The sequence below is a fragment of the Cebus imitator genome, unplaced genomic scaffold (genome assembly GCF_001604975.1).
Source record: "Cebus imitator isolate Cc_AM_T3 unplaced genomic scaffold, Cebus_imitator-1.0 Scaffold42, whole genome shotgun sequence".
In the NCBI taxonomy this organism is placed as follows: domain Eukaryota; kingdom Metazoa; phylum Chordata; class Mammalia; order Primates; family Cebidae; genus Cebus; species Cebus imitator.
Genome location: NW_016107357.1, coordinates 9,658,503 through 9,685,770, shown reverse-complemented (window position 1 = coordinate 9,685,770; position 27,268 = coordinate 9,658,503). Strand labels below are relative to the sequence as shown.

At 37.3% G+C, this 27,268-nt stretch overlaps 1 protein-coding gene across 18 annotated transcripts in view; it reads left to right on the top strand.

The window, feature by feature from the left end:
* Positions 1-27,268, top strand: part of CDC42BPA (CDC42 binding protein kinase alpha) — a 330,073-nt gene that overhangs the window by 114,272 nt on the left and 188,533 nt on the right. For all 18 annotated transcript variants that reach the window (XM_017526457.2, XM_017526468.1, XM_017526469.1 and 15 more), the window contains exon 5: positions 12,005-12,153. In XM_017526457.2, the coding sequence (XP_017381946.1) occupies positions 12,005-12,153 (149 nt within the window). The remainder of the gene's footprint in view (positions 1-12,004; positions 12,154-27,268) is intronic.

Sequence of the window (27,268 nt, the reverse complement as noted above, 5' to 3'; positions counted from 1 at the left end):
AAAAAAAAAAAAAAAAAAAAAAAAAGTAGGAAATATTGTACTCGCTTACAATTCCTACATTTCAGCCTCAGGGGAATATCCTTCATTCTCAAACGTACTCTGTACTCTACATTTTGCCCTTGTTTTTGGTGTCTGTGATACATTTAATACCAGTACCATTCCTCTTCCCTGTTCCTATTAAAGTCCAGCTAGTACTTTTAAACTGTGCCCAAATTCATCTTAAAATAGTCATTTCCAGAATTGCCCATTGAAATTTATCTTTCTCATCTCATTCTGACTTTACATTTTAAAATTATTAATATTACATAACTAATACATGTATGTATGTATATATCTCTGACTTTTTAAATACAACTTCAAAAAACATTTACATCTTCAGCTAAAATGAAATTAAAAGTTTTTCCAACCCCACCGGAAACAAGGAAAAAACTTAAAGGTTTATATAGCTTTTTAAAAAATCATGCATATATATATATAAAATTGCACTTTAGGTTCTGGGGTACATGTGCAGAACGTGCAACATTGTTGCATAGGTACAAACATGGTGAAGTAGTTGGCTACCTCTATCCCCTGTCACCTATATCTGGCATTTCTCCCCATGTTATCCCTCCTCAAACTCTCTACCCCCTGCTGTCCTTCCCCTATTCCCCTGCAACAGACCTCAGTGTGTGATGCTCCCCTCCCTGTGTCCATGTGTTCTCATTGTTCAACACCCGCCTATGAGTGAGAATGTGTGGTGTTTGATTTTCTGTTCTTGTGTCAGTTTGCTGAGAATGATGGTTTCCAGATTCATCCATGTCCCTACAAAGGACACAAACTCATCGTTTTTTATGGCTGCATAATATTCCATGGTGTATATGTGCCACATTTTCCTTGTCCAATCTATCATCGATGGGCATTTGGATTGGTTCCAGGTCTTTGCTATTGTAAACAGTGCTGCAGTGAACATATGTGTTCATGTGTCTTTATAATGGAACAATTTATAATCCTTTGGATATATACCCAGTAATGGGATTACTGGGTCAAATGGAATTTCTATGTCTAGGTCCTTGAGGAATCGCCACACTGTCTTCACAGTGGTTGAACTAATTTACACTCCTACCAACAGTGTAAAAGTGTTCCTATTTCTCCACACCCTCTCCAGCATCTATTGTCTCCAGATTTTTTAATGATTGCCATTCTAACTGGCATGAGATGGTATCTCAGTGTGGTTTTGATTTTCATTTCTCTAATGACCAGTAATGATGAGCATTTTTTCATATGTTTGTTGGCATCATTATATGTCTTCTTTTGAAAAGTGTCTGTTCATGTCCTTCGCCCACTTTTGAATGGGTTTGTATTCTTCTTGTAAATCTGTTTTAGTTCTTTGTAGATTCTAGATACTAGCCCTTTGTCAGATGGGTAGATTGTGAAAATTTTTTCCCATTCTGTTGGTTGCTGGTTCACTCTAATGATTGTTTCTTTTGCTGTGCAGAAGCTGGTAAGTTTAATTAGATCCCATTTGTCTATTTTGGCTTTTGTTGCCAATGCTTTTGGTGTTTTAGTCATGAAGTCCTTGCTTATGCCTATGTCCTGAATGGTTTTGCCTAGGTTTTCTTTTCAGGTTTTTATGGTGTTAGGTCTTATGTTTAAGTCTTTAATCCATCTGGAGTTAATTTTAGTGTAAGGTGTCAGGAAGGGGTCCAGTTTCTGCTTTCTGCACATGTCCAGCCAGTTTTTCCAACACCATTTATTAAACGGGAATTCTTTCCCCATTGCCTGTTTTTGTCAGTTTTATCAAAGTACAGGTGGTTGTAGATGTGTGGCGTTGCCTCCGAGGCCTCTGTTCTGTTCCATTGGTCCATATCTCTGCTTTGGTACTAGTACCATGCTGTTTTGATTACTGTAGCCATGTAGTATAGTTTGAAGTCAGTTAGCATGATGCCTCCAGCTTTGTTCTTTTTGCTTAGGATTGTCTTGGCTATGCGGGCTCTCTTTTGGTTCCATATGAAGTTTAAGGTGGTTTTTTCGAGTTCTGTGAAGAGGGTCATATGTAGCTTGATAGGGATAGCCTTGAATCTTACTTTGGGCAGTATGGCCATTTTCATGACATTGACTCTTTATAACCATGAGCGCAGTATGACCATTTTCATGATATTGACTCTTCCTAACCATGAGCATGGAATGTTTTTCCATGTTTGTGTCCTCTCTTATTTCCTTGAGCAGTGGTTTGTAGTCCTCCTTGAAGAGGTCCTTTATATCCCTTGTTAGTTGTATTCCTAGGTATTTTATTCTCTTTGTGGCTATTGTGAATGGCAGTTCGTTCTTGATTTGGCTCTCTTTAAGTCTGTTATTGGTGTATAGAAATGCCTGTGATTTTTGCACGTTGATTTTGTATCCTGAGACTTTGCTGAACTTGCTTATCAGTTTCAGGAGATTTTGGGCTGAGACGATGGGGTCTTCTAAATATACGATCATGTCATCTGCAAATAAAGACAGTTTGACTTTCGCCTTTCCTATTTGAATGCCCCTTATTTCTTTTTCTTGCCTGATTGCTCTGGCTGGAACTTCCAATACTATGTTGAATAGGAGTGGTGAGAGAGGACATCCTTGTCTAGTGCCATATTTCAAAGGAAATGCTTCCAGTTTTTGCCCAGTCAGTATGATACTGCCTGTGGGTTTGTCGTAAATAGCTTTTATTATTTTGAGATACATTTTGTTGATATCTAGTGTATTGAGAGTTTTTAGCATAAAGGGCAGTTGAATTTTGTCAAAGGCCTTCTCTGCATCAAGTGAGATAATCATGTGGTTTTTGTCTTTGGTTCTGTTTATGTGGTGGATTACGTTTATAGACTTGTGTATGTGGAACCAGCCTTGCCTCCCCAATATGAAGCCTACTTGATCGTGATGGATAAGCTTTTTGATGTGCTGTTGGATTCAGTTTGCCAGTATTTTATTGAAGGTTTTTACATCTGTGTTCATCATGGATATTGGCCTGAAGTTTTCATTTCTTGTTGCGTCTCTGCCGGGTTTTGGTATTGGGATGATGTTGGTCTCATAAAATGATTTGGGAAGCATTCCCTTTTTTTGGATTTTTTGAAATAGTTTCAGAATGGTACCAGCTTCTCTTTGTATGTCTGGTAGAATTAGGTGTGAACCCATCTGGACCTGGGCTTTTTTTGGTTGGTAGGCTATTAATTGCTGCCTCGATTTCGACCCTTTTTACTGGTCTAATCCGGGTTTCAACTTCTTCCTTGTTTAGGCTTGGGGAGGGTGCAAGTGTCTGGGAATTTATCCATTTCTTCCAGGTTTACTAGTTTATGTGCATAGAATTGTTTTAGTAATGTCTGATGGTAGTTTGTATTTCTGTGGAATCGGTGGTAATATCCCCTTTATTGTTTTTTATTCCATCTATTTGATTGTTTTCTTTTCTTTTTTATTAATCTGGCTAGCGATCTATTTTGTTGATCTTTTCAAAAAAGCAGCTTCTGGATTTGATTTTTTTGAAGGGTTTTCTGTGTCTCTATCGCCTTCAGTTCTGCTCTGATCTTAGTTATTTCTTGTCTTCTGCCAGATTTTCAGTTTTTTTGATCTTGCTCCTCTAGCTCTTTCAATTTTGATGACAAGGTGTCGATTTTAGATCTTCCCTTGCTTCTAATGTGGACATTCATTGCTATAAATTTCCTTATAGACACTGCTTTAAATGTATCACAGAGATTCTGGCACATTGTGTCTTTGTTCTTGTTGGTTTCAAAGAACAGCTTTATTTCTGCCTTCCTTTCATTGTTTATCCAGTCAACATTCAAGAGCCAATTGTTCAGTTTCCATGAAGTTGTGTAGTTCTGAGTGAGTTTCTTAATCCTGAGGTCTAGTTTGATTGTACTGCGGTCTGAGAGACTGTTTGTTATGATTTCTGTTCTTTGGCATTTGCTGAGGATTGATTTACTTCCAATTATGTGGTCAACTTTAGAGTAGGTGTGATGTGCTGAGAAGAATGTATGTTCTGTGGATTTGGGGTGGAGAGTTCTGTAGATGTCTAAGGTGTGCTTGATCCAGACCTGAGTTTAAGTCCTGGATATCCTTGTTAATTTTCTGTCTTGTTGATCTGGCTAATATTGACAGTGGAGTGTTAAATTATCCCACTATTACTGTGTGGGAGCCTCTCTTTGTAGATTGTTAAGAACTTGCTTTATGTATCTGGGTGCTCCTGTATTGGGTATGTATATACTTAGAATCGTTAGCTGTTCTCGTTGCATTGATCCATTTACCATTATGTAATGCCCTTCTTTGACTCTTTTGATCTTTGTTGGTTTAAAGTCTATTTTATCAGAGACTAGGATTGCAATTCCTGCTTTTGTTCGCTCTCCATTTGCTTGGTAAATCTTCCTCCATCCCTTTATTTTGTGTCTGTGTGTGTCCTTGCATGTGATAAGGGTTTCCTGGATACAGCACCCTGATGAATTTTGACTTTTTATCCACTTTGCCAGTCTGTGTTTAGCCCATTTACATTTAGGGTTAATACTGTTATGTGTGAATTTGATCCTGCCATTTTGATGCTAGCTGGTTGTTTTGCCCATAGTTGATGCAGTTTCTTCATTGTGTTGATGCTCTTACCATTTGGTACGTTTTTGGAGTGGCTGGTACTGGTTGTTCCTTTTCGTGTTTAGTGCTTCTTTTAGGAGCTCTTGTAAGGCACCCTGGTGGTAACAAAATCTCTGAACAATTACTAGTTTGTAAAGGATTTTATTTCTCCTTTGCTTATGAAGCTTAGTTTGGCTGGATATGAAATTCTAGGTTGAACATTGTTTTCTTTAAGGATCTTGAATATTGGCCCCCACTCTCTTCTGGCTTGTAGGGTTTCTGCTGAGAGATCCTCTGTGAGTCTGATGGGTTTCCCTTTGTGGGTAACCCGACCTTTCTCTGGCTGCCCTTAGCATTTTTTCCTTCATTTCAACCCTAGTGAATCTGACGATTATGTGTCTTGGGGTTGCTCTTCTTGAGGAATATCTTTGTGGTGCTCTCCGTGTTTCCTGGACTTGAATATTGGCCTGCATTGCTAGGTTGGGGAAGTTCTTCTGGATAATATCCTGAAGTGCGTTTTCCACCCTGGATTCATTCTCTCCGTCACATTCAGGTACACTTATCAAACATAGATTAGGTCTTTTCACATAATCCCATATTTCTTGGAGGCTCTTTTCATTTCTTTACACTCTTTTTTTTTCTAATCTTGCCTTCTTATTTTATTTCATTGAGTTGATTGTCAATCTCTGATATCCTTTCTTCTGCTTGGTCAATTTGGCTATTGAAACTTGTGTATGCTTTGCAAAGTTCTCATGTTGTGTTTTTCAGCTCCATTAAGTCATTTATATTTTTCTCTAAGCTATTTAATCTTGTTAGCATTTTGTTGAACCATTTTTCAAGATTCTTAGTTTCTTTGCACTGGGTTCGAACATGTTCTTTTAGCTTAGAGAAGTTTGTTATTACCTACCTTCTGAACCCTGTTTCTATCAATTTATCAGACTCATTCTCTATCCAGATTTGTTCCCTTTCTGGTGAGGAGTTGTGATCCCTCGGAGGAGGAAAGACATTCTGGTTTTGGGTGTTTTCATCCTTTTTGCACTGGTTTCTTGCCATCTTTATGGGTTTATCTACTGTGGTTTTTGTAGTTGGTGACTTTTGGATGAGGTCTCTGAGTGGATGTCCTTTTTGTTGTTGTTGAAGTTATTTCTTTCCATTTTTAAATTTTCCTTCTAACAGTCAGGCCCCTCTACTGTAGGACTGCTGGAGGTCCACTCCAGACCCTGCTGGCCTAGGGAATCACCTGTAGTGGTTCCAGTTTCTTCTGTCATCTTTGTCCCAGAAGGATACCCGCCAGATGTCAGCCTGAGCTCTCCTTTATGAGGTATCTCTTTGGATATATGGGAGTCCGCGGGCTGCTTGAGAGACAGTTTGTCCCTTATAGGAGCTCAAGTGCTGAGCTGTGAGGTCCATTGTTGCATTCAGAGCTGCTCTGCCGATATGTTTAAGTCTGCTGCAGTGGAACTCATAACTGCCTTTTTTCCCAGGTGTTCTGTCCTGGGAAAGTGGAGCTTTATTTATAAGTTCCTGACATGCTGCTGCCTTTTTTCAGAGATGCCCTGCCTAGCAAGGAGGTAGGCTAGCCACAGTCTGCCAGCAGAGGCGTTGCTGAGCTGCCGTGGGCTCTGCCTGGGTGCCGTGTGAACTTCCTTGTGGTTTTGTTTACAGAGGAATAGTTAGAACTGCCTTGGTAATAGTGGTCTGCCTCAGTAATGGCAGACTGCATCGGTAGTGGCAGACTGCCTTGGTAATGGTGTACGTCTTTCCCCCCATAGAGCTGGACCGCCTGTGCTTGCTGGGAAATTCTCAATCCAGAGTTTCAGATTGCTGGTCTTTGTGGGTGTGGTAACTGCCAAGCCTGATCAACTGGCTCCCTGTTTCAGCCCCCTTTTTTTCAGTAGAATGGACAGCTCTGTCTCCCAGGTGTTCTGGGCGCCCTTTGAAACGGCCACCCAGATTTGTGTGAGTTTTTGTGCAGAGACCGCGCTTCTACTGGCTGAAATAACTGTGCTGGAAACTCCTGGTGCTTTTCAGCCTGGTAATCTCCTCGTCTGTGGGCAGTAATAACTCTTGGAAATGCAGTGATCACTCACTCTCTGCATGGTTCTTGCTGGGAACTGCACTCCAGAGCTGTTCATATTCGGCCATCTTAGATCCCTCAAGGTTTATATAACTCTTAATAGTCATGGGATTTATCTGATTGCAGGCCAGATCTAGGTGTTCAAACAATTTCATTATATTATTTGTCCTTTACATCCCATATATACTTACAGAGCATAGTAATTTTTTTATACTACAGATTGTGACCCATTAGTGAGTAATAAAATCAATTAAGTTGGCTACAAGCAGCATTTTTTTTTTTTTTTTTTGAGACGGAGTTTCACTCATGTTACCCAGGCTGGAGTGCAATGGCGCGATCTCGGCTCACCGCAACCTCCGCCTCTTGGGTTCAGGCAATTCTCCTGACTCAGCCTCCTGAGTAGCCGGGATTACAGGCATGCACCACCATGCCCAGCTACTTTTTTGTATTTTTAGTAGAGACGGGGTTTCACCATGTTGACCAGGATGGTCTCGATCTCTTGACCTCGTGATCCACCCGCCTCGGCCTCCCAAAGTGCTGGGATTACAGGCTTGAGCCACCGCGCCAGGCCAAGCAGCATTTTTTTTTTAAGAGACAAGATCTTACTCTGTTGCCCAGGGTGCATCTTACTCTGTTGCCCAGCCATAGTTCACTGCTGCCTCTACTCCTGGGCTCAAGTAGTCCTCTTGCCTCAGCCTTTTGAGTAGCCGGGAATATAGGTGTGTGCCACTGTGCCCCAGTAACTTAAAAAAAAAATTTTTTTTTTGGTAAAGTTGGGGTCTCAGTTTGTCACTCAGGCTCATCTTGAACTCTTGGCTTCAAATGATCCTTTTGGCCTGACCTCCTAAAGTGCTGGGATTACAGGCATGAGCCACCATGCCCAGCCATAAGCTACATTTTAAAAAATTAAATAGAATAGAAAATGACAGAACTCATGACAAGTAGTAAGAGTGCATATGGTCTCATGACACATTTCTTTTATGATATACCAAATTATCATGTAAGCTTTATATATAATTGTGGGTTATAGTGAGAATTGTTTAAAAGCCATAACATAGAGCTTTGTATGTATTAGTTGCACAGTTGTTAAATTGAATAGAATGATGTTTTAACTGGATTTGTTATACATAATATAAAAAATTTTAGAAATGGTTGTATCATGCAAATATAATCTGCGTGGGTTTTGTTAACAACATTTTAAAGGAAATTAAAACATATCCCACATCTTTGCCTAGAAAATTATAGCAGTGTATCAAAATTTTAAAAATGTTTCTAAATAGTGAATAAAACCCACAATTACAGTGTATTCTGTAGTAGAGAAATGTAACACTGCAAATTTGTGCATTGCTTAAAACTTGACATTTTGGTATAAATATAGAAATAATTATATAATTTTGTAGATATATTAATAGAAATAAAGCACCCAAATACCAAATTCTATATAACAAAAGTTTCCCAAAACTTTGACGAGAAAAAAGCCTGAACTGTGATTTATCTCTCTCCTCTTTAGTTTTATTTGCATTCTTTGTATTTGACATTGGGATTAATGTTTCTTTTTCAAAGACATTTCTCAGGGAAAAATATTCTGGATATGCCTCTCAATAATTACTAAAATAGAATTAAAAACATAACTGGAGGAGGAATGAAACACTCTAATAGTCAAATTTCCTATAACTTGCCAGTTTTCCTTTAGTTTAGTGGAGCCTTCATCATATATTCATTTCAAGAGTCAGAGGTCTTGGTTATCATCAAAGATTATCTTTTGAATATTTATAAAATATTAGAAAATAAAATCATTAAAAAATGTTGACAACGCTAATTTTAGATACCAGAAAAGTAAATTTTATTATGTATAATTATTTTTCAAAGTAATTTTTAATCCTGATAGCTTTTAAATAGCCAGGTAAAGAACATAATTTATAATGCTGTACAGTTCAAGAAAGCTGTGGCAAATAACTTGACCTTCATTTCTAAGCTACTTACCACTATAGTTTATGAAAAAATGTGCTGTGATATCAAGTAGACCTTTTGTGTGTTTGAGAAAAAGGCACATACTTTAATGATGGTTGTTATTAAGATGTGATTAGATAATTGTTTAAGAAAAACGCATTAAATAGAAAGTTGCTTAGTTACATCAACAGTGACACATAAAATTTTTATCAGATAACAATAGAATATAATGAACCAGTGAAATTTGTTTGTTCTGTCTTTTCTTATTCATTGTTTTCTGTTTAATTATTTTGTGGTTGAGAAAAAAAACACAGGAAAATATTTAGAGCAAAAGTATTTTTCTTGAATTGACATATGTAACTTGTTTAAAAGGTGAGAGATACTTGAATTTTAAATTAATTGTAATAACTCATGTGAACTCTAAATCCTTTATAGGAATCGAATTTGTTAAGACAGAAATTATTAGAAAAGTATCTTTTTAATAGTAAAGATACTTTTAATTTTTAAAATTAAAAATACTTTTTAATTAGAAAAGTATTTTTTAATAGTAAACCAAATGAAAGCAAGGAAGAATAACTAAACGGTGAGGCTCTAAAGATTGACTGTTAATCTCTTTGTTATGTCAATATGAGAATTAGAAGGGTTTCCTGATATTCTTACAAAGACTTCTAGAAACATATCTGTTCTTTAAAATGCTCGTTTTTGGACACATAACTCATTGCATGTTTTCATATATTTTAGCATTCTTTCCTTGGACTGGAGCTCTTTAAAAAAAATTACAAACTTTGAAATAGTTTCAAAGTGATTTTTTTTTAGAAACTCAGAGTTGGAAGTTTTATGGTGTATATATTCATACCTACAGATCTTTATTTCTTTATTTTGGATAGTATAGTAGTTGATATAATGGATATGTCATAATTCAACTAACAGTTTCCTTGATCACCATTCATATTGTTTTTGATTTTTTGCAGTTATTAATAGTTCTGTACAGTAAATATACTTGCCCATATTCCTTATATATTGGAGCTTCTGTTATAATTGACGAAACTCTTAAGAATGGGAATACTAGATCTAAGGGGTATGTACAGTTTAAATTTTAGTAGTTACTTTGATCCCAGAAGGTTATAGTATATCATCCTTCCAAAAGCAGGATTGCTTCAAGTCACTGTCCCCAAAGCTGTCATGGTCTTTTTAGTAATCTGACCAGTGATTACTAAAATCAATGATTGTTGCTTTGGCTTTCATTTCCCTAATGACTGTTGAAGTTAAGCATGTATTAATTTGCTGATTGTGTTTCCTCTTTGGTGTATTATCTGTTAATATTCTTAGCCCAGTTTTGTTGGATTATTTGTCCGTCTCTTAACAATTGGAAGGGGCTCTTTATTTTAGGATTATCTCCTTGACCTATTATGAATATTACCCCTCAGTCTATGTTTTTTTAAAACGTTGTTTAAAGATACCTTAGCTACATTGGGTAATATTTTTAAAGTAGTTTTTGATTAGGAATACCAAATTCTCAAATTTACTTTAAAATTAACCAATCAGAACAATGTGATATTATAATAATACAGGAATAGGTAACTGTAGCAGAATAGATTATCTAGAAACAGATATGAGTATATCTGGGATCTTAAAATATGATGAAGGGACGGTTCATTTGAATTGAGGAGAATGGATTATTTAGTTGTTTTAGACTAGTTAAAATACACTCTGTCTATTTAGTCTTATAGACTCTGTCAGTAAGAAAATAGTCTTCACACTTTAATCAAAAGTAAATTATCAGGACAGTGTCAGTTAAACGTTAGGACAGTGTCAGTTAAATGTTAGGCCAGTGGGCACGCTGGCTCATGCCTGTAATCCCAGCACTTTGAGAGGCCAAGGTGGTCAGATCATGAGGTCAGGAGATCGAGACCATCCTGGCCAACGTGGTGAAACCCTGTTTCTACTAAAAATACAAAAATTAGCATGCCTGTAATCCCAGCTGCTCAGGAGGCTGAGGCTCGAGAATCGCTTGAACCCAGAAGGCAGAGGTTGCAGTGAGCCGAGATTGCGCCACTGCACTCCAGCTTGGCCACAGAGCAAGACTCCATCTAAAAACAAACAAAAAAACCCCGCTAGGCCTAGTAAATATAGCAAGTAGGCCGTAGACCAGGATTTTAAATATATTCAGCTTCCCTAATTTTCAAGGCTTTAATATGTGAAATTAGTTTCATTCTTTCTTTTTTTTCTTTTTTTTTAAGACGAAGTCTCACTCTGTTGCCCAGGCTGGAGTGCAGTGGCATGATCGCGGCTCACGGCAACCTCTGCTTCCTTGGTTCAAGCAAATATCCTGCCTCACCTTCCCGAGTAGCTGGGAGTATAGGCGTATGTCACCACGCCTGGCTAATTTTTTTTGTATTTTTAGTAGAGACGGGATTTCACCATGTTAGCCAGGATAGTCTTGCTCTCCTGACCTTGTGATCCACATGCCAATAAGGATCCATATCTAAAATTAGTTGGCTTCTATTTATTATATACACCTGAGAAAAGCCTATTCTGATATTTGTACAGTATAAAAAACGGGAAGAGAAACATATGGTGAGAATTGCTTTATTCTAATAGTAGTGGCTTCCAAATGCTGATCTAAGGCTAATGCTGGTTCTCATAAAGTTCTTACTGATCCAAGGTGAAATAAGGAGAACATAATGATGATGAACATGGATTTCTTTCAATGTAGGGACTATCCTGCATTCTGAGTTTTTTCTTTCTTTTTTTCTTTTCTTTTCTTTCTTTTTTTTTTCTTTTTTGGTGGGGCATTCAAATGTTCATTCTTCTAAAATCTTGGAGAGTTGTGTTCCATTGTTGTAGGTGAAGATGATAATAATAATAAAATTGTTGTATTTTGCAAAATACAACAATGGTAACCCTGTGTTGTTTTCTGCCTCAGTCTTTAAACATTTTGTTTTACTGCTATATGATATTTAGAGGTGTTTTGTTTGTTTTGTTTTGTTTTTTGAGACGGAGTCTCGCCCTGTCATCAGGCTGGAGTGCAATGGAGCAGTCTTGGCTCACTGCAACCTCTGCTTCCCAGGATCAAGTGATTCTCCTGCCTCAGCCTCTCGAGTAGCTGGGACTACAGGCATGCACTATTAGGCACAGCTAATTTTTTTGTATTTTTAGTAGAGCCTGGGTTCACCATGTTGGCCAGGATGGTCTTTACCTTTTGACCTCATGATCCACCCGCGTCGGCCTCCCTCCCAAAGTACTGAAGTTTTGTAATGACTGCTGATCATCATCTTACACAGTTTCTTGTTAATTAGCTGCATATGTAATTAACTGCATGAATATCTGACCCAGTCCTGTTTGACCTTGGGATACATTATTTTAATTTTTCAACCATATTATTTACTGAGTACATTTTATTTTTCTCATTCACAGTACCTGGTTATGGATTATTATGTTGGTGGGGATTTGCTTACTCTACTCAGCAAATTTGAAGATAGATTGCCTGAAGATATGGCTCGATTTTACTTGGCTGAGATGGTGATAGCAATTGACTCAGTTCATCAGCTACATTATGTACACAGGTAAGACATTGTACCTGGCTGTTAGTTACCATGTAATATCTAGCAACAGAGGTCTATTTCTTGCCCGATTTATTGATTTTGGTCTTAGATACGTTTATCATCAACCAAAAAAATTATTTTCAGATGAGTTTGGTTGTTTTGCTTTGTTATTATTTGTCAGCATTTCAGAACCGATGTACCTGCTTATACATACATGTACATGTATACTATCTAAAAGTTCCCACTCCCAGAGTAATAGATATTGAAGAGCAGGAAAGGTAGGAGGAGGTGAGCAATGAGAAATTACCTATGGGTACAAGATACGCTATTCAAGTGATAGGTACACTATATTGCATACCTCACCACTATACCATATATCCATGTAACAAAGCTGCACTTGTACCCCCCAATCTATTTTTTTAAAAAAGTTCTTCTAGTCAGCATTTCTAGAAACCACTTCTTAAGAAAACTACTTTTGTTTAAATGTGCATATGAATTCCATCTCAAAAGGAGTATGTATTGGCGAGTTTCCTTATAGTTGAGTCTTATATATTTAAATTAGCTGGAATTCTAGACCATAAATCGTAGGTTCATTTGCTAAGTAAGTCCTGTATCATTTTATGTTTCTCAAGAAAATGCCTTCAAGGATTATATGTGTCAAAAGAAATTTTTTTTTGTAGAAAAGTGATAATTTTGATGTACATGGAGTAATTTATTTTAAACTATTAATAATTTATGTTTAAAAAATTTAAAAGTACCTACATGAATTTGGAAGGACACACAAAAAATAAGAAATAAATTAAGAATAAATTGGATCATTTAAAAGGTACCCTCTCATTTTAAGAGGAAAGTAGGAAACACAATATTGTTGGTGAATTAATCATTCAAATGAGAATATCTTTGGATTGTGCAAAATGTGAGAAAGAGAAAGATGCTGAAGAGAAGTAAGTAAAGGGATACTGCTGAGTTAGAAATAAACTAAACCATTTTCTAAGACTGATTTTCAAACTTTGGCATGCATCTGAATCCTATGGAGGAGGGCTGGTTGAAACCAGATTGTGAAGTCAGCTGCAGAAGTTCTGATTCAGTGGGTTGGGTGGGGCTGGGGAGTTGCTATCTCCAACAAGTTTCCAGGTGGTGATGCTACTGCTGCTGGAGGTTTGCTCTGCTGCTGGTGTAGTGACCACACTTTGAGAATCACTGCTCTAAGAGCAGTGACTGTTTAAGTTCTGGGTAATGAGAGTGATCTCTGAGAAGAACATGAATGTGGCAGGAATAGAATGTTTCTGTTTCAGTGTTTGCTTTTTAAGATGTGGATGTCTTAATTGCTGTTTCATTTAATTAGTAATGAAGTTCTAAGACATTATTAAAGGAAGAATAAACAGTTTGTGTTTTATCAGATCTCTGTTTGGCTTTTGCCTATTCATGTGCTTTTCTCTGTGGGTATGTCATTATCACAATTTTTAATGAAAATAAAGATATGGAAATGCTTTCAAAATTGTAAAGTACAATGCCGTTTTATTTTTTTTTTTTTAATTTAAATTTTTGTAGAGATGGGGGGTCTCACTGTGTTGCTCAGGCTGGTCTTGAACTTCTGGACTCAAGTGATCCTGCTACCTCAGCCTCCTAAAGGGTTGGGATTACAGGCATGAACCGCCACTCATAGCCACCCTGTAGCCTTAAAGATGGTATTGTGGCCTCAAGAGTCAATTATAGGATGAGAAACCACAGTGCTTTTTTTGTGGCTTAAATGGTAACCCAAAATCCTAGCTGAGGACTATCATTTAAAAATACTTATAGAAAATACTATTTCATTGAATATTTGAAGAATGTTAGTTACTAAACATAGAGTCTTAGGCTTGTGGAATTGAGAGAGACTTTACCCAGTTTATATGTAATTCTTGACAAGGAGTAATACTTTTGATAATTATATGCATAGATTGGTGATAGTAAATATGAGGTATTTGTAGTATCTTTCATTCTGCCAGGCTTGTTAGAGATATTGTTATGTGGACTGAAAACCATTTCAACCTTGAGCTCTAGTTAAGTAAATCTGATTTTACAAGGTACTTACTTTTAAATGAATCATATTTATTCCATTGTTGGGCAGCTTTAATATTAGAAAATTTTATATTAAGCCGAATTTCTTTTTATTTTAGTCATTGGTCCTAGTTTTGCTTTTAGAGTCACATATAATTTATTTAACTTCTAGTTTTCATGCTTTCCGAAGTGTTCTTTAGGTTAAACATCTAAACATCTCTAGTTTCTCTGTTATCACAATTTGTATACACTTCCTATCTTCCTTGTCTGAATCCCCCACCACACACCTGTGCCCACTCCCACACCTCGTCTTCCTCCCTCCTTTCCTCTCCTTTTACCTTTCTGTGGATGCTCCGTTGTGTTAATGCACTTCTTAAAATGTTGTTCTCATTTTCTGGGTAGACTATTTTCATCAAATGCTTTACTGAGGAAATGTTTTTTGAGTCTTCTTTTATAAATAACATTGTGCTAAACTATTTGGAATTGTAAGTAAGTAGTACAGCATATAGTTGTGGCTTTTAAAAAGGTTTCAGTTGTTTGGAGACACAAAACATAAGAGAGAAATAAAACTTAAAATACCCACAAGTTAAATAATCATTTAGGGCCAAAGTATAAGAGACGATGGAGTAAGTCCAAACTGTAGATTGCCAAATAAGTTACATAAGCAAATTACAGTGAGCTCAAGAAATGAATAGTAAGTTTATTTCTGATGACCAGTTTGAATCCTCATTTAACTCTTTGTGCTATTCACTGTATTCTAACACAAATTCTATGATTATCTAAAATGGATGTTGCCCCATTTTGTAGATGAGGAAACCCAGCTTCAGAGACATTAGCCAGTAAGTAGCATAGCCTAGATTAAAATCTAAGTCAGGCTTGTCTTCCAGATTAATGTTCTTTACACAACATCATGTTTTTCATAGGAGAAGACTTTAATGGTGGGGTTTTGAAGAATGAGAAGACTGTATGTAGGCGTTCAAGATAAGTGAATGGTAGAAGAGCACATAAGCAGGCAAATGATAGTTTTGGAAAATACTTAATAGACTAGTTTGGCTGGAGAAAAGAGTTCATGTTGAGTTTAGTAGGAGATTAATTTGTAAAGACAGATTTTGGTTCTTAACATGAAACTCTTAAATGTTACAGACTTTGTATCTTGATAGCTAATAAGCTACAATGAATTTTAGGCAAGAAAATGTTAAGTTATTTTGTGGTAAACTTCATGTCTTATGAAATTTCCTAATGTTTTATAATTCATGAACTTCAAATATACAGAAGTGGAAAATACAAGAAGGGAATAGAGTAGATGTGTTTAAGGAAGGAAATACTCCCTTTTTTTGTGTTCTTTTTAAGTAGATTTATTTCTAGACTTGTAAAAGTATGTTATTTGTCTTCTATCAGCACAAAAACTTGCATATGAAAAAATTTGCACAAAGGTTTAACAAGAGCAATGGAAAGTAGCAAATGGTAGGAATAATTAAAGTAAGATATTTTCTAATAACATTGAGTAGTGAAAAAGCACTGGACTAGGAATCAGAAGATTTAATGCCATCACCTGTTAGATTCCCCATCTGTTAAAGGAGGATAATAAATAACATTTACGCTGCTTGTTTTGCCAGGCTATTGGAAAGGTGAGATGAAGTATATATATGAAAGTGCTTTGACAGTGTAGAAAATATGCCATTGCAATTAGGGAAACATCTTTTTGAATTATAAATTTGAGACATTAAAATTGTTATAAATAAGACAGTTTTATCCTTCAGTTCTATAATTCTAAATCTGTTTCTTTATCTATTGAGAATATTTCTTACTTTTCCTTAGTTTTCACTTCTGATTTTCCCTTCCTTTCTTTCTTTGAGCAGCATTTTTCATAAGCTTTTGCATGTGCTAAAATTTTATTTAAGAAATGCAGGAATATAAGCATATATTACAAGGTGAAGTCCCATGATAGGATATGTGCAAGCTGGGGAAAGAGAGAAGCTGGTAGTGGCTTAGTCCAAGTCTGAAAACCTGAAAATCCGGGAAGCTGACTGTGCAGCCTTCAGTCTGTGGCCGAAGTCCTCAGAGTCCCTGAGAAGCTGCTGGTGCAAGTCCAAAGGCTGGTGAACCTGGTGATGTCCCAGGGTAGGGGAAGTCGAAGCAAGCTTCGTGCCCTGAAAAAAAAAGAGAGCCAGAAGACTCAGCAAGCAGAATTTTCTCACCTTCTACCATCTGCTTGTCCACTTGAGGGTGGGTCTTCCTCTTTCAGTCCATTGATTCAGATGTCAATTTCCTCTGATAACACTGTCACAAACACCCAGAAACAATATTTTACTAGCTATATAGGCATCCTTCAGTCCAGTTGACACCTGATATTAACTATCACAGGGTAAAAATTGAATAAGGACTAGTCTAACAGTAATGTACCCTTGTCAATTTTTTTGTTTGATATTGTGCTACAATTATCATATGTTACCATTGGGGGAAGCTGGTGGAAGAGTACAGGGGATTCTTTCAACGATTTTTAAATTTCCTGTGAGCTTATTATTTCTAAATAAAAATTTTTAGGAAAAAGAAGGGCCTCTATGACTTGCTTTTCTGAAATCTGGAAACCAAGCCCAAGAAATTCTGTACATTGTATTTCACCTGCAGTGCATATAAATTTGATGAATTCCTCAAGATTGCCAAATTTGCTTAGGTTCTTTGGCCTGCCAGGAAGTGATTTTTCTTACCAGCTGTAAGGCTGGGATCTGCAATTCAGACATTTGGGTGTTGTTAGTATGTAGGTGCTATGCAAATCTTGGGATAAGCTGAATTCATTTAGTGAAACAAAGTAGGTAATGAAGAGAGTGCAGGACTGATGATCCTTGAGGAGCCACATTTTAGAGACTGGGTAGATTAGGAGTAGCCAATAAAGAAAACTAAGAAGGAAGAGTCAGAGGTTAGGAGGAAAATCATGATAGCTGAGAGCATAGCTACAATGTCTTATGGAAAATAAAAGTAATCATTTTCCCCTTGTATTTAATTACACTGATGTCTTAACTGATGCATTTCAAAAAAACATATATGTTTTTCCTGAGGATACTAGTGTCCTGGGTGTTGGAGGATGAAGTAGCGAAAGCTATAGGCTATTGCTTACTTTTGTGTAAGTAATATACTTTTTACCATACATTTACTGTCTTTGGGGAAAAGATAAAAGTTTAAGAGAATACTTCTGCTTCATAATTGTGCCCAAATTGGACAGACGTTCATCTCATACTTAAAGATTAACTGATGTGATGGAGACTAAGCGACGACCAAAACAGGTTAAAAAAAAGAAAGCTGTAAAAATTACCTTTACATCTTCATGTAAAATAAAAGAATAGTAGATGAACAAGTGAATCAGGAAGATCTCTTGGCAAAAGCCATGTCTATCATAGGAAGAAGATACTTTAAAAAATTGAAATAGCTTAAAGGAGGACTAAGTAAGATGTACAAAAAATGACCATTGAGGTTCAGACATAATATTTCATTATTTTAATGTTAAAGATGTCACTTGAATACATAGAAAAATATAATATAAAGATCTTCGTGTTACGAAAGTATGTCCATCTCTTTTATGCTTTTAACAAAATGATGGTGGTTTTTTTTCTCTGTGTTAATTGAACTATTCTTGGCAATCATATCTTTTTTTTCAATTATCTGTGAACTCAGATTTGTGCATCTATGCACTGTGCATCTATAAAGTGAATAGATGCACTTAAATTTCAACTTAAAGTTTGAATCCCAGCATTACTGTTTTTGATTTGCTACATAGGCAGTGTGCATTTATAGGCTGTGCCCTTTCTTTTCAATTATTTATTTGTTCAAATACAAAGTTTGGGAGTAGAGGTTATTTCTAATGACTTAACAGCATCATGTGGTATGTCTGACTAAGGTTGATTAAAGTTTATGCCAAATGTTGGGTTGTGGTAACATAAGGCCTAATTGCAGGTTGGAAAAAAAAAACAACCCAAGTTATTTCTAACCATGTTTAAACTCAGCACTAGACTTGGTATTTAGGTTGTAATCTATAACTTCAAAAATGGGGATAATTAAAGACACAGAATCCTACTAGAACAAGAAAGAAAAAATAAGTTTGATCTGATTAGAATGTTATGTTTGATTATCATGTGGTTCAGTTTTAGATGAAAAAGATGGGACGATGAGGAACTTTGTGGTGTTTTTCAGCACCACACAGATAATCAGAATGTTGATCGTGACACCAAAATGTTACCAGCTGATATTGTGTGTCCTTCAGTGACTTAGATCTTACGTTGATTCTGTTCGTGGTATAGTTTCCTACAATATCATCATTTAATGTTGCACTTTGCATTCAAACTGGAAGGACCCTAGTAGAAGGTATTTTGATTGAGAAGGGTCATTGCTGTTTGGCTTATTGGTCTGTTAAAGATAATCATGTTGTTGTAAAGTATATAATGCTTTAAAATTGTAGATTAGAGAAGATAACAGTTTCTTTTCTTAGATCATCTGTCATTTCATAAAAGGAAATTTTTGAATTTAATTTTTTAAAAAAGTTCTTAGTGGAAATAGTAGAATATTTAGCAGCTTTTTGGGAAAACTTGAGAATTCCTTCTTTATTTTTAACCCTTCAAAGGCAGATTGATTGATTGATTCGTGACTAATTTCACTCACTCTATTGCCCAGACAAGATTAGTGATCTTGGTCCACTGCAACCTCTGCCTCCTAGGTTCAAGCGATTCTTGTGCCTCAGCCTCCTGAGTAGCTAGGATTACAGGTGCATGCCACCACGCCCGGCTAAGTTTTGTATTTTTATTTATTTGTTTATTTTATTGCATTTTAGGTTTTGAGGTACATGTGAAGAACATGCAAGATTGTTGCATAGGTACACATGTGGCAGTGTGATTTGCTGCCTTCCTCCCCATCACCTTTATCTGGCATTTCTCCCCATGCTATCTCTCCCCAACTCGCCACCCCCCGCTGACCCTCCCCTATTTCCCCCCAACAGACCCCAGTGTGTAGTGCTCCCCTCCCTGTGTCCATGTGTTCCCATCGTTCAACACCCACCTATGAGTGAGAACATGTGGTGTTTGATCTTCTGCTCTTGTGTCAGTTTGCTGAGAATAATGGTTTCCAGGTTCATCCATGTCCCTACAAAGGACATAAACTCATCATTTTTGATGGCTGCATAATATGGCATGGTGTATATGTGCCGCATTTCCCCTATCCAGTCTGTCATTGATGGGCATTTGGGTTGGTTCCAGGTCTTTGCTATTGTAAACAGTGCTGCAATGAACATTTGTGTGCATGTGTCCTTATAGTAGAACGATTTATAATCCTTTGGATATATACCCAGTAATGGGATTGCTGGGCCCATGGAATTTCTATGTCTAGGTCCTTGAGGAATTGCCACACTGTCTTCCACAATGGTTGAACTAATTTACATTCCCACCAACAGTGTAAAAGTGTTCCTATTTCTCCACATCCTCTCCAGCATCTGTTGTCTCCAGATTTTTTAATGATCACCATTCTAACTGGCATGAGATGGTATCTCAATGTAGTTTTGATTTGCATGTCTCTAATGACCAGTGATGATGAGCATTTTTTCTTATGTTTGTTGGCCTCATGTATATCTTCTTTTGTAAAGTATCTGTTCATATCCTTCGCCCACTTTTGAATGGGCTTGTTTTTTTCTTGTAAATCTGTTTTAGTTCTTTGTAAATTCTGGATATCAGCCCTTTGTCAGATGGGTAGATTTCAAAAATTTTTTCCCATTCTCTTGGTTGCCAATTCACTCTAATGACTGTTTCTTTTGCTGTGCAGAAGCTGTGGAGTTTGATTAGGTCCCATTTGTCTATTTTGGCTTTGTTGCCAATGCTTTTGGTGTTTTCGTCATGAAGCCCTTGCCTACACCTATGTCCTGAATGGTTTTGCCTAGATTTTCTTCTAGGGTTTTTATGGTGTTAGGTCTTATGTTTAAGTCTTTAATCCATCTGGAGTTAATTTTAGTGTAAGGTGTCAGGAAGGGGTCCAGTTTCTGCTTTGTGCACATGACTAGCCAGTTTTCTCAACACCATTTATTAAACAGGGACTCCTTTCCCATTGCTTGTTTTTGTCATGTTTGTCAAAGATCAGATGGTTGTAGATATGTTGTGTTGCCTTCGACGCCTCTGTTCTGTTCCATTGGTCCATATCTCTGTTTTGATACCAGTACCATGCTGTTTTGATTACTGTAGTCTTGCAGTATAGTTTGAAGTCCGGTAGTGTGATGCCTCCTGCTTTGTTCTTTTTGCTTAGAATTGACTTGGCTATGTGGGCTCTCTTTTGGTTCCATATGAAGTTTAAGGTGTTTTTTTCCAGTTCTGTAAAGAAGGTCCTTGGTAGCTTGATGGGGATAGCATTGAATCCGTAAATTACTTTGGGCAGTATGGCCATTTTCATGATAATGATTCTTCCTAACAATGAACATGGAAGGTTTCTCCATCTGTTAAGCTGGTACCATTCCTTCTGAAACTGTTCCAAACAATCCAAAAAGAGGGAATCCTTCCCAGATCATTTTCTGAGACCAACATCATCCTGATACCAAAACCCAGCAGAGACTCAACAAGAAAAGAAAACTTCAAGCCAATATCCATGATGAACATAGACGCAAAAATCTTCAATAAAATACTGGCAAGCCGATTGCAACAGCACATCAAAAAGCTTATCCACCATGATCAAGTAGGCTTCATCCTGGGGATGCAAGGCTGGTTCAACATATGCAAGTCTATAAACGTAATTCACCACATAAACAGAACCAAAGACAAAAACCACAAGATTGTCTCACTTGATGCAGAGAAGGCCTTTGACAAAATTCAACAGCCCTTTATTCTAAAAACCCTCAATAGGCTAGGTATTGACAGAACATATCTCAAAATAATAAAAGCTCTTTACGACAAACCAACAGCCAATATCATACTGAATGGGCAAAAACTGGAAGATTCCCTTTGAAATCTGGCACTAGACAAGGATGCCCTCTCTCACCACTCCTGTTCAGTATAATACTGGAAGTTCTAGCCAGAGCAATCAGGCAAGAAAAAGAAATAAAGGGTATTCAAATAGGAAAAGAGGAAGTCAAATTGTCTTTATTTGCAGGCGACATGATTGTATATCTAGGAGACCCCATCGTCTCAGCCCCAAATCTCCTGAAACTGATAAGCAACTTCAGCAAAGTCTCAGGATACAAAATCAATGTGCAAAAATCACGTGCATTCCTATACACCAATAACAGACTTAAAGAGAGCCAAATCAGGAACGAACTGCCATTGACAATTGCTACAAAGAGAATAAAATACCTAGGAATACAACTAACAAGGAACGTAAAGGACCTCTTCAAGGAGAACTACAAGCCACTGCTCAAACAAATAGGAGAGTTTTGTATTTTTAATAGAGATAGAGTTTCACCATGTTGGTCAGGCTGGTCTGGAACTTCTAATCCCAGTGAACTGCCCTCCATGATCTCCCAAAGTGCTGAGATTGCAGGTGTGAACCACCATGCCTGGCCCAAAGGCAGTTTTAAAAAATGATCTAAAAATGCTGAACTTTTCTTTATTAGCTTTAATCATAATAGCACTAGATATTATCCTTGATAGTTAATATTGATAGTAGTCATTTATATATGACTGGTTCTTAAGACTTTTCAAACTTTTTCACCCTTCAGAGGAAAGATCTCTACTTTTTGCATACCTTGCCAGTGATATTCAGTAGATCCTCATCAGAAATTATTGAGATTAAATTGTACATAGTCTTTTGAAATAGGTTTTTGAGATAAATTCACATACCATACAGTTCACTCATTAATGTGTTCTGTGGTTTTTAGTGTATTCACAGATATGTGCAGCCATTACTGTGATCTATTTTAGAGTATTTTCATCATTTCAGAAAGACAGTCTATATCTTAAGTCTCTACATCCTGTTTCCCTATTTCCCCAGCCTTAAGCAACCATTAGTCTACTTTCTATCTCTGTAGTTTTGCCTATTCCAGACATTGCCTATAAATGAAATCATATAACATGCTGTTTTCTAAGTGGCTTTTTCACTTAGCATAATGTTTTCAAGATTCAGTTATGTTTTGGGATATGTCAGGACATATGATCTCAACCAGGTAGACTTAAACTGGTAAGACTAAAACACCAACATTTTCCAGAATTTTGAGATAGAACCAAAAGTGTACACACTCACAGCATACACAGTAGAGTCCAGAATTACTCAGTTTATCAGAAAATTATGATTCGGTCTCAAGAGAAAAAGTCATCAATTGATGGCATCTGTGTTAGTCTGTTGTCACACTGCTGATAAAGGCATACCTGAGACTGGGCAATTTACAAAAGAAAGAGGTTTAATTGGATTTACAGATTCATATGGCTGGGGAAGTCTCACAATCATGGTGGAAGGCTAGGAGGAGCAAGTCCTATCTTACATGGATGGCAGCAGGCAAAGAAAGAATGAGGAAGATGCAAAAGCGGAAACCCCTGATAAAACCAGATCTTGTTAGACTTATTCATTATCATGAGAACAGTATAGGGAGAACTGCCCCCATGATTAAATTATCTCCCACCAGGTGCCTCTCACAACACGTAGGAATTATGGGAATACAATTCAAGACAAGATTTGGGTGGGGACACAGAGCCAAACCATATCATTCCAGCCCTGTCCTCTGCCACATCTCATGTTCTCACATTTGAAAACCATGCCTTCCCAACAGTTCCCCACAGTCTTAACTCATTTCAGCATTAACTCAAAAATCCACCATCTAAAGTCTCATCTGAGTCAAGGCAAGTCTCTTCGCCTGAGCCTGTAAAATCAAAAGCATGCTAGTTATTTCCTAGATGCAGTGTGGAGGTACAGACATTGGGTAAATACAGTCATTCCTAATGGGAGACATTGGGCAAAACAAAGGGGCTGCAGGCCCCATGTAATTACAAAATCCAGCAGGACAGTCAAGTCTTAAAGCTTCCAAATGATTTCCTTTGACTCTGTTTCTCACATCCAGGTCATGCTGATGCAAGTGGTAGGTTCCCATGGTCTTGGGCGACTTCACCTTTGTGGCTTTGCCTGGTACAGCCTCCCTCCCAGCTGCTTTCACAGGCTGTGTTGACTGTTTGCAGCCTTTTCAGGTGCACGGTGCAAACTGTCGGTGGGTGGATCTGTCTTTCTGGGGTCTGGAGGATGGTGGCCCTCTTCTCTAAGCTCAACTAGGCAGTGTTCCAGTAGGGACTCTGGAGGTGGGGGGCCCTGACCCTGCATTTCCTTTCTGCACTGCCCTAGCAGAGGTTCTCTATAAGGGCCTCACCCCTCCAACAAACTTCTGCCTGGACATCCAGGAGTTCCCATATATATACCCCTGAAATCTAGGTGTAGGTTCCTAAACCTCAGTTCTTGACTTTTGTGCACCCACAGACTCAACACCACATGGAAGCTGCCAAGGCTTGGGGCTTGCCCCTTCTGAAGCCATGGCCTGAGCTTTATGTTGGCCCCTTTCAGCTATGCCTGGAGTGGCTGGGACACAGGACACCAAGTCCCTAGGGTGCACACAGCATGGGGACCCAGGGCCTCTCGGCTTGTGATGGGATGGGCTGCCATGAAGATCTTTGACATTCCCTGGAGACATTTTCTCCGTTGTCCTGGAGATTAAAATTTGGCTCCTTGTTACTTATGCAAATTTCTGCAGCCAGCTTGAACTTCTCAGAAAATGGGATTTTTAATTCTATCACACTGTCAGGCTGCAAATTTTTTAAACTTTTATGCTCTGTTTTCCTTTAAAACTGAGTACTTTTAACAGCACCCAAGACACCTCCTGAATGCTTTACTGTGTAGAAATTTTTTCTGCCAGGTACCCTAAATCATCCCTCCCAAGTTCAAAGCTCCACAGATCTCCAGGGTAGGGGCAAAATGCCGCCAGTCTCTTTGCTAAAATATAACAAGAGTCACCTTTATTTCGCTTCCCACTAAGTTCCTCATCTCCATCTGTGACCACCTCAGCCTCAACAATCTTATCCAGCCCACTATCAGCCTTTCGGTCAAAGTCGTTCAACAAGTCTCTAGGAAGTTCCAAACTTCCCACATTTTTATCTCTTTTTCTGTGTCTTCCTAACTGTTCCAGTGTCTGCCTGTTACCCAGTTCCAAAGTTGCTTCCACATGTTCGGATATCTTTTCAGCAACACCCCACTCTCGGTACCAGTTTACTGTATTGGTCCGTTTTCATGCTGCTGATAATAACATACCCAAGACTGGGGGCAATTTACAAAAGAAAGAGGTTTAATTGAACCTATAGTTCCACATGGCTGGGGAAGTCTTACAATCATGGTGGAAGGCTAGGAGGAGCGGCAAGTTCCATCTCATATGGATGGCAGCAGGCAAAGAGAGAATGAGGAAGACGCAGAAGCAGAAACCCCTGATAAAACCATCAGACCTTGTGAGATTTATTCATTATCATGAGAACAATATGGGGAAAACTGCCCCAGTGATTCAATTATCTCCCACTGGGTCCTTCCAACAACTTGTGGGAATCATGGGAGTACAATTCAAGATGAGATTTGGGTGGGGACACAGAGCCAAACCAGATCAGCAAGTCAAGAAAATCCAGGTATAAGAATTATTGGACAAAGACTTCAAAGCATTTAATTTAAATATGTTCCATGAAGTAAAGAAAAACACATTTGTTTTCTTCCAAATGAATGACATGATGGAAGTATCTCAGCAATAAAATAAAAAGTATAAAAGAAACAAATGGAAATTTTAAGATAGAAAAATACAGTATTGCTAATCAAAATTTATTAAATGTCTTTGAGAGGACAAATAGATCAATAAAAATTATCTCATGAGAAAATGAGTGGATTCTCAGGAATGAAATGGTATAACCTACATGTATTTGAAGTTCCAGAAAGGGAAAATAGAGACAATAGGACATTAAAAAAAAAAAGTAATAGCTCCAAACTTTCCATGTTTGGAGAAATACATGAATTTGTAGAATAAAAAAATTGGATAGTGTTACAGCTCTTTTAGAATTGCTCCAGAACCTGCCCCCACTCTCCGCCCCATGGGAAAAAATTTCAGCAAACCCAAAACAACATAAATTCTGGGAAAACCACACTTACCACATCAAAATCAAGGTAAAGAATACAATGAATAAAGGAAAAAGTCTTGAAAGCACCAGAGGAAAACAACATATCACATATAGGGAAAACAATTGGAATGATCCCAGATTTCTCATCAAGACCGTGGGGGCCCAAAAGGTAATTAACCATCTTCAGAGTATTGAAAGGAAGAATACTATCAATGCAGTATTCTGTATCTGGGGACATTTTCTTCAGTAATGAAGAACGGGGAAAAAAGTCATTTTCAGCAAAGGAAACCCAAAAGAATTCATTCCTTCAGGCCTTCCTTACAAGAAATGCTCATAAAAGCACTTCAGAATGTAGGCCAATGATAGCAGAAGGCAACCTGGATTTTTAGGAAAGAAGAAAGAGAAAAATAGTAAAAATCTCAGTGTATATGTAACACTACAGATTTTTTCCTCATAAATCTTTAAAATATATGACTTTAAAGCAAAAATTGTTTTGTGGGGTTTTCAATGAATGAATACATAATGTATATGACAACTATAACATAATGAGAGGTGGGGCATAAACAAATTCTAGAATAATTATTTACCTTTAAAGTTAAAAAAAAAAGGCGGGGGAACATAAAGAGCCAGTGGGTTAGAGGGATTAGAAAAGTAGTTTATTGTTAGACTTTCCAGTGATGAAGCCTTATGATAAAGATTTATAATACCCCAGCAAAGAAAAGGTGAATAAAAAAAGACTTTCAGATATAAGGGGCACGTTCAAATGTTATCAAGTTACAGAAATTTGGGGAATGTTGGTCCCATGAATTCTTCTTGAAGAATATATTAATTTACTGGTTAGTATAGTATAATATATACTGGTTAGTATAGTATACATTTTCTAGTATAATGAAAGTGAGCTTCAGATGACTAACATGGCTATAGAGATATCAGTGTAAGGACTGATGTTGCCCATTAAATAGTTTTAGAAGGAAAGCAGAAAAAATTAGTAGTGATAGTATAGTTACTATTGTTTTGAGATTGTTGTGTTTATAATGTGAAATGAAACAGAATGATTATGGAGTATTCTAATTTTATCCTTTATGTTAAGAATCAGAATTCTTGGTGTAGGAGAAAGGAGATGCTCATGTAATATGGAAGTGATTGTTAAAAACCCTAATGTTTTGAATTTTAATTGAAAGTATCAGTATGGGCTAGGTGTGGTGGCTTACTATGTAATACTGTAATACTAGCACTATGGGAGGCCAAGGTGGGCAGATTACTTGAGGTCAGGAGTTCGAGACCGGCCTGGCCAACATGGTGAAATCCTATCTCTACTACAAATACAAAAATTAGCCTGATGTGGTGGCACACGCCTGTAATCCCAGCTGCTCGGGGGCTGAGGCCCAAGAATCGCTTGAACCTGGGTGGCAGAGGTTGCAGTGAGCCAAGATTACACCACTGCACTTTATATCAGTATGAACTTCTGCAATATTTCATACACACAGCCATACACCATATATACAGCTCTGTGTGATGAAAATAACTAGATACAGTGACCAACACGGTAGCAATGAGCATCCTTTTTTGACAGATTATTGTCCTGCAATACTGCAGAGAAAACAGGCTACTTGGATAAATTACCGACTTGAGATCTAGGTAGGAAGTGTACAAGACGAGCCCTGTATATCTTGTCATACCAAATAGCAAATAAGCTGTCAATGACTTTTAGGGTCATGTCTGAAGGATTCAAAACAGCACCTGTACCAGCCTCAGTGATTAATGTGCCTTGGAGAGGCATTAAAAATATGAACAATACATTAAATAAACGATCACTTGGTAGTTTATCATATGCTGTGTCAAAGTATAGGATACTATCCATTATCCAGTTATATATATGTGTATATATATATGTCCTACATATACAGATATATATGTACTATATATATATAGGATGCTGTATATATGTAGTATCCTATATGCATACATATAGGGTATATAGGATATTATCCATTATCCAGTTATATATACGTATA